This window comes from Lygodium microphyllum, chromosome 10, assembly GCF_053477565.2.
Source record: "Lygodium microphyllum isolate KBCC chromosome 10, Lygodium_microphyllum_v1.1.10, whole genome shotgun sequence".
In the NCBI taxonomy this organism is placed as follows: Eukaryota; Viridiplantae; Streptophyta; class Polypodiopsida; order Schizaeales; family Lygodiaceae; genus Lygodium; species Lygodium microphyllum.
Window position 1 is genome coordinate 3,839,315 of NC_141144.1, and position 8,106 is coordinate 3,847,420.

The following is an 8,106-nucleotide window of genomic DNA, read 5'->3' on the forward strand; positions in this document are numbered from 1 at the left end:
TTATAAGAAAACGATGAGAAAAGTAAAAGACAATGTGGGGAAGAATTATGAGGGAAGCGGAATTGCCATGCAGGAGCTTTGCTTCCTTCACAAAGCTGCTTTGTGTGAAGCTCTAGTGGCATGAGGAATGGTGATTAGTAATTAAATGAAAACAAACTTTTTCAATTAGTAATTTTCACAATTAGGCTGGCTACACATGTACATAAGTCAAATAAAAACGAATGTTATCCTCATTAGGAAAAGAAGGCATTATCTGCTGCGACTAAAACTCTTGCCATCGTGTCGACAGACAATTGGCCTACGCACCAGGCCACATTGACCTTTTTGAAGGCAAAATTTGTGCCCAATTTCTTGGATTTTCAGGTGGGTGGCGAGGGAAGTGGCGGTGTGCAACCAGCGTCAGAAATCCAGAACTAGATAGCAGAAACCATTGTAGAAGTCCAAGACTAGAAACCAGTGTCACTACGTGTAGGCATTACACATGAACAAGCACACGGATTTATTTACCCGATAAGCTTTTTCCGCATTGGACCGTTAAAACGAGCTCGTGTGAAAGAGAGAGAGGGAGCCGTTGTCCATGCATGCGCTTTTCTATGCGAGCCGTTGATCGGGGCCACGCTAGCATAGCTGTAGCCGGTGAGGTGTGATAACGCCTCGCGTCCCGGGACGGGCGTGTGTGGAAGCTCTCAGACTCAGAGGCTTTCTTTTTTTTTCATCTTCCAGCGCATGACTGGACCTCGGTTTCGCAAGCGGGACACTGCATCTGACGTGGACTTTTGACGAAGCCGACGTGGAGTTTGGTTTTTCACCCTTCAGTTAAAACAAATTCTAAAAGAAAGGGCGTGGAGAGTGTGTGGAGAGGGGAGAGGGGAGTATTCAAGGGCGCATTCGACGGCTGTCTTGCTAGCCTTCCGTCCTTTTGGCCTCATTCTCGTGGAGTCGTCACTACACTACACTAGCCCGCTGGTCTTTAGACAGTGCACTCATCATTACATTCGGCGACTCGGCTGACGAACAGGGGAGGGGGCCTCGGAGGAAGGGTGGAGAAGAGAAGAGTCATCTATCGGGAATCCAGCTCGCGAGTCATCATCTATCTGAGATACTCCTCCCCGTGTTGCGAGTCTGAGGCTCTCGAGATGAGCTAGCCAAGCAGTGCGCGCATTGCTGGAAGTAGCATTCTTCCTTGCAGCAGCTCAGCTTGCTCTCCGTAACATGAGAGGTTTGTCGAAGAAGCATCTCGTGACGGTGCTGGTGGTATGGTGGACAATTATAAGCTGCTGCTTGGGAATTAAAGCCCTTGCGGATGACAACATGATCATAACAGAGGCAGATCTGCAGGCATTGCTGGCTATCAAGGCTGGGCTACAGGATCCTACCGGCGCTCTTCGCAGCTGGGACGCAAGCTCTAGTCTGGGGGCATGTCAGGGGAGATGGGAAGGTGTGAAATGCGCGCAAGGGCAGGTGATCGTGCTGCAGCTGGTGGGAAAGGGCCTGGGGGGAGGCCTGGCACCGGCGATAGGGGAGCTGGTCGCCCTGCGGAAGCTCAATCTCCATTCCAACAGCATACAAGGGGCCATCCCCTCTTCCCTATCGTCCCTCCGCAGCATTCGTGGCCTCTATCTGAACCGCAACAGCTTCTCCGGCACTATCCCTCCAGGCCTCGCCTTCTCGCCCCTTCTCCAGTCCCTGGACCTCAGCCATAACCAGCTCTCGGGGCCTCTCCCGCCCCAGCTCGGCTCCTCCGCCAAGCTGTACTACCTCGATCTCAGCCACAACCTTCTCTCTGGCTCTCTCAACTCGTCCAGCTTCGCTCCCTTTCCGGCCCTACAGGAGCTTCATCTCAATGACAACTCGTTTCAGGGAGCTCTCCCATTCCAGCTCTTGCAGCAACTGCCGTCCCTCCGTGTCCTCGACTTCTCCCATAACCAGTTCAATACTACCATTCCACCGACATTCTTCAGCCCGACGTCGCCCCTGATATCGTTGGATCTGTCGCACAACCAGCTTGCGGGAGCTCTCCCCCACCAGGTTGCTGACCTGCGGCGCCTGCAGGTATTGAACGTGAGTAACAACCGCATTGGCTCTGGCCTCCCATCCGAGCTGGGAAACATCTCCAGCCTCACAGCTTTGGATCTCTCCGAAAACGATTTTAACGGCAGCCTTCCTTCCACGTTGACGCATTTACACAACCTCACTGCCTTCAACTGCTCCTTCAATAAGCTAACGGGGGCGGTGATGCCGGAGCTGGCCCGCAAATTCAACGCTAGCTCGTTCGAGGGGAACGTGGGACTGTGCGGATACAACGCCTCGGTCGCATGTGCCTTCCCCTCTCCGCCTCCCAGCCAAGTGGTATCCAGCACTCCGGCGGAGAACGTGGCGCCGGCAGTAGGGAAGAAGCACAGGTTCAGCACGCTCACTTTCATCATAATCGTGGTGGGGAGCGTGGTAGCCGGCGTCCTTCTCGTGTGCCTGGTGTCTGCTGTGCTCTGCATTTTATGCCGTCGCAAATCACCATCGCCTTCTGCCGCCGCCGCCGGCAAGCCGAATGTCGGCACCTCGGTCGAGAAGTCGAGCAGCCAGTCTTCCGGCGGAAGGGAGGGCGGAACTGAAGTCGGGGGAGGTAAGCTTGTCCTGTTCGACAGCACCTTCACATTCAGCGCCGATGACTTGCTGTGCGCGACGGCCGAAGTGCTGGGGAAGAGCACCTACGGCACCGTGTACAAGGCGACGTTCGAAGACGGCAACCAGGTGGCAGTGAAGCGCTTGAGAGAGGGCATCGTGAAGAGCCAGAGGGACTTCGAGACCGAGGTTGGCGTGCTCGGGAAGATAAGGCATCCGCACTTGCTGGCTCTGCGGGGGTATTATTGGGGGCCGAAGGACGAGAAGCTCCTCATCTACGACTTCATGCCCGGAGGAAGCTTGGCAGCTTTCTTACACGGTAAGGATGGCTGTGGCTATGGATGCCGCATGCGGTAGTCCTCTCTTTCATGCATGTTTTTCTTTGCGTGTATGTTACCTCTATGGTAGGTAGAACTGAGGTGTAATTTGCCTGAAATCTATGGGAGAGCTGAGGCTCAGGTACCTACTCAGGGACATAATTTTTCGACGTAATCGAGAATCGTTAAAGCTAATTTTCATCCCGATTAAGAGTTAGAAGAGCATGCAGTAGTCCCTCTCTTGCGTGTAGAACTGAGGTGTAATTTTACTGACATCCATGGGAAGAGAAGCGAGGTACCTACTTAGGGAGAGCATGTTTTTCAATAGATGAGAATCATGAAAAGCAATTTTCGTCATGATGAAGAGTCAGAAGATGTCAATGTGACATTATTGTCTCATTGATCGCCTCGGATTTGCGCGTCTTCAATAGTTTCACTTGATAATTATCTGCCCGCTATGTCTGATTGAGACTATCGCTGTTGCTCGTCTTTGCAGCTAGAGGGCCAGAGACTCCTTTGAACTGGCACACGCGGCTGAACATTGCGGCAGGGGCGGCGCGAGGCCTGGCGCACCTGCACGAGAAGGAGAAGATGATCCACGGCAACCTGACGTCGGGCAATATACTGCTGGACGGCCGGATGAATGCGCGGCTGTCGGACTTCGGACTGGCGCGACTGATGACGGCGGCGGCGAACTCTAACGTGATCGCGACGGCGAGCGCGCTGGGGTACCGGGCGCCGGAGCTTACGAAGCTGCGGAAGGCGACCACCAAGTCGGACGTGTACAGCTTTGGGATCGTGCTGCTGGAGCTGCTGACGGGGAAGGCCCCCGGGGAGACGGCGGCGGCGGAGACGGGGATGGACCTGCCGGAGTGGGTGGCGTCCATCGTGAAGGAGGAGTGGACCAACGAGATCTTCGACCTGGAGCTCATGAAGGGCGCCGCCCCCTCCGAGGACGATCTTATCAACACCCTGCAGCTCGCCATGAACTGCGTCGCCCCCTCCGCCGGCAGCCGCCCCTCCATGGAGGACGTCGCCCAGCACCTCCACGACACCCTCATCAAACCTGAGCTGGGCCGCAACACCACGTCCTCCGAGTCTTCACTCCCCTAGCCTAACCTACTAGGGCCTTTTAGGGCCTTTAGGTTCGGCACCTAACCTAAGCTGACTTGGGCCGCAAGACTCGCCTATTCCCTTTAGGTTCGGCACCTAACCTAACCTGACTTCTCACTAACTCTCTACCTTACCTTACGCTCGGCTAAGTAGGCAAAGGTTCCATTAAAAACTAGCTTTCGTGTAATTCTTTCGTAAATCGATCCCCCCGAATTTTATTAAACCTGACATCTCGGCTTGCATGGAAGCTTCTTTGAATCTCTAGCTAGGTAGGCAAAGGATGAAAAACAAGGCATCCAGTGTTTGTACACACACTCTGCACACTCTCTCATTCCAATCTTCATGGGACTCATTTCTTCTTTCTGTGGATGATTCTCTCCTAGAGGGGGATTCGGGAACCCACCCACCAAGCATCAAGAAGAGCTTCGTCGTCTGTGTGTGAAAGCGCCTCTCCTCTCCTCTCCTGAGTCCTCTGTCTAGTCTCGTTTGCTGCTGTACGAGGAGGTGCAGTCCTGGTAGGTGGACTACCGGCGCCTTTCTGTTCATGGCGTGTTCCCTCGGGATTACATCCTCTGTGTCTCGGGGCCAGGTCAACGTCTGTTGGGACCGACCTGAAAACTCTATACTTTCTCGGATCTCTACTCATTCTTCATTAGTTCATTCATTTTTTAAACGCGTTTCACTTGTTCGTGCTACTTCTATGATAGTAAATGTAAAAAGGCCAGCAAGCCAGTTTACGTCACTTTTATCATACTTCATGTTACTAAAGGACGGTAAAGGTGAAGCGAGTTAACCAGCAGCCAGCCACTTCATGTATGATGTACACCTTGCGTTAGCCTAAAACAATGTGATTCTGCTATAGCTACTTTCGACAACCGTTTCCTTTCTTAACGATAGAACTGCCACTAACATTGCAATAGACAGACTCAACTCAAAGCTTGAGAATGTATATAATTAATTACCATTGACAAAGAATTATTTTTTAACATCAGTTATGTATCTTGAATAGACAGACTCAACTCAAAGCTTGAGAATGTATATAATTAATTACCATTGACAAAGAATTATTTTTTAACATCAGTTATGTATCTTGGGTTCCAAAAAAGAATGCTCAAATGGGCTCCCCCCTGGTGCACATTTAGGGACACATGCATTACTATATGAAAACATGTTGTATCCCTCGCAAGAGGAGTTTCAACCTTCTAACTTTCTTGATTGCCTCTCCTTAATCGTCTCCTCATCAAATGTAATTGTAGGACACATTGGTCTTGTATGAGAAAAGTGTTTGTTCAGGTGACCCAATTTCTAGATTTGATTCATTGATGAATAGGACATCACCCTCAGTTTGTATGAGTCTGTTTGTTTAGGTGTCCCGCCTGCTAGGATTTGAGTTCATTGCTAAATTGGACATCACCCTCGCTTGGGTGGGGTCTAATTATCCTTTTCAACCTAATATATTATCGCATTATAGAAAAAGTGTGAATGCTTGCGGGTGCCCAAAGTTCTTCCACTTTAAGGGCTTCCAACTTTCTTGATTGCCTATGTTCCATCGTCTCTCCTTTCCCAAGGATTTATCATTGCAATTTACCATTGCAACTTTCTTCTTTGCCTCTTCTTCCATTATCTAGGGTCTAATTATCCTTTTCAATCTAATATATTATCGCATTATAGAAAAAGTGTGAATGCTCGCAGGTGCCCAAAGTTCTTCCACTTTAAGGGCTTCCAACTTTCTTGATTGCCTTTGTTCCATCGTCTCTCCTTTCCCAAGGATTTATCATTGCAGTTTACCATTGCAGCTTTCTTCTTTGCCTCTTCTTCCATTATCTAGGGTCTAATTATCCTTTTCAATCTAATATATTCTCGCATTACAGAAAAAGTGTGAATGCTTGCAGTAAGGGGTTGCCTTTATTCCATCGTCTCTCCTTTCCCTAGGATTTACCATTGTAGCTTTCTTCTTTGCCTCTTCTTCCATTATCTCTCCTTTCCTAGGGATTCACCATTGCAGCTTTCTTCTTTACCTCTTCTCCATTGTCTCTCCTCAATCTTCTAGCTTTCTTCATTGCATCTCCCTTATTGTTTCCTCATCAAGTTCGAATGTAGGGTGCCCAAAGTCCTTCCCCTTTAGGGTTTCCAACTTTCTTGTTTGCCTCCCCTCCATTGTCTCTCCCCATACATGATAAGTCATGTGTATGGTGCATTATCAAGTGCGCATGCTAGGGTGCCCAAATTGGTCCCCTTGACAGATGCATGCACTCCTTTCTTGTTTGCTTCTCCTCCATTATGTTTACACTCCATACATGATAAGTCATGTGTATGGTGCATTATCAAGTGCGCATGCTAGGGTGCCCAAATTGGTCCCCTTGACAGATGCATGCACTCCTTTCTTGTTTGCTTCTCCTCCATTATTATGTTTACACTCCATACATGATAAGTCATGTGTATGGTGCATTATCAAGTGCGCATGCTAGGGTGCCCAAATTGGTCCCCTTGACAGATGCATGCACTCCTTTCTTGTTTGCTTCTCCTCCATTATGTTTACACTCCATACATGATAAGTCATGTGTATGGTGCATTATCAAGTGCGCATGCTAGGGTGCCCAAATTGGTCCCCTTGACAGATGCATGCACTCCTTTCTTGTTTGCTTCTCCTCCATTATGTTTCCATATTGGAAAGGATGGAATCTCATGGAGTGTGCATGTAAGCCCCCGCCCCCAGCGCCCCCCCCCCCCCCCCAAAACTAGCCCCCCTTAGTGGACATGCATTTCTACATGACAACACATTTCCACTCAAGGAGTTCTAGCTTTCTTGATTGCCTATCCTCCTTTATCTCTCCTCGCTAGGAAGGGTGCAATCTCATGATTTGTGCATGTTAGGATGCCCCTTGGTGGGCACATGCATTGCTCTTGGTAGATACATGCAAGACGTATGAATGCTATTGGTGGACACATGCAAGATATATGAATGTTATTGGTGGACACATGCAATTGGTAGACACATGTAAAATGTATGAATGCTATTGGTGGACACATGTAAGCGCCCCCCCACCCCACCCCCCACCCCCCCCCCCCCCCCCCCCCCCCCCAAAAAAAAAGAAAAAACTAGGCCCCTTGGTGGACATGCATTTCTACATGACAACACATTTCCACTCAAGGAGTTCTAGCTTTCTTGTTTGCCTATCCTCCTCTATCTCTCCTCATTAGGAAGGGTGCAATCTCATGATTTGTGCATGTTAGGATGCCCCTTGGTGGGTACATGCATTGCTCTTGGTAGATACATGCAAGACATATGAATGCTATTGGTGGACACATGCAAGATATATGAATGATGTTGGTGGACACATGCAATTGGTAGACACATGTAAGATGTATGAATGCTATTGGTGGACACATGCAATATATCCTCATTCAAGGAGTTCATCAAGGTGCAATCTCACATGCAAGACATATGAATGCTATTGGTGGACACATGCAATATATCCTCATTCAAGGAGTTCATCGAGGTGCAATCTCATGGTTTGTGCATGTAAGGATCCCCCTTGGTGGACACGTGCATTGCTATTGGTGGACACATGCATTGCTCTTGGTAGACACATGCAAGACTTATGCATTGCTCTTGGCAATCTCACATGCAAGACATATGAATGCCATTGGTGGACACATGCAATATATCCTCATTCAAGGAGTTCATCGAGGTGCAATCTCATGGTTTGTGCATGTAAGGATCCCCCTTGGTGGACATATGAATGCCCTTGGTGGACACGTGCATTGCTATTGGTGGACACATGCATTGCTCTTGGTAGACACATGCAAGACTTATGCATCGATCTTGGTGGAGACATATGAATGCTATTGATGGACATGTGCAAAATATATCCTCATTCAAGGAGTTCATCGAGGTGCAATCTCATGGTTTGTGTATGTAAGGATCCCCCTTGGTGGACACATGCATTGCTATTGATGGACACATGCATTGCTCTTGGTAGACACATGCAAGACATATGCATTGCTCTTGGTGGACACATGCAAGACATATGAATGCTATTGGTGGACACATGCA

The 8,106-nt window shown here is 49.2% G+C and overlaps 1 protein-coding gene across 1 annotated transcript; it reads left to right on the forward strand.

The window, feature by feature from the left end:
* The first annotated feature begins 829 nt into the window (after positions 1 to 829).
* On the forward strand, positions 830 to 5,035 carry LOC148029652 (putative leucine-rich repeat receptor-like protein kinase IMK3). The gene is made up of 2 exons (XM_087685897.1): positions 830 to 2,938; positions 3,433 to 5,035. Exons 1-2 carry the CDS (start codon positions 1,213 to 1,215, stop codon positions 4,047 to 4,049), a joined length of 2,343 nt encoding a protein of 780 aa, XP_087542023.1. The 5' UTR covers positions 830 to 1,212; the 3' UTR covers positions 4,050 to 5,035.
* Positions 5,036 to 8,106: the final 3,071 nt, after the last annotated feature.

What these genes read in the sequence shown, in the direction of transcription:
- LOC148029652 (XM_087685897.1), top strand. Translation starts at nt 1,213, where the DNA reads ATGAGAGGTTTGTCGAAGAAGCATCTCGTGACGGTGCTGGTGGTATGG. An exon ending in CTTGGCAGCTTTCTTACACG is followed by an intron (nt 2,939 to 3,432) that starts GTAAGGATGGCT and finishes TCGTCTTTGCAG; the next exon opens with CTAGAGGGCCAGAGACTCCT.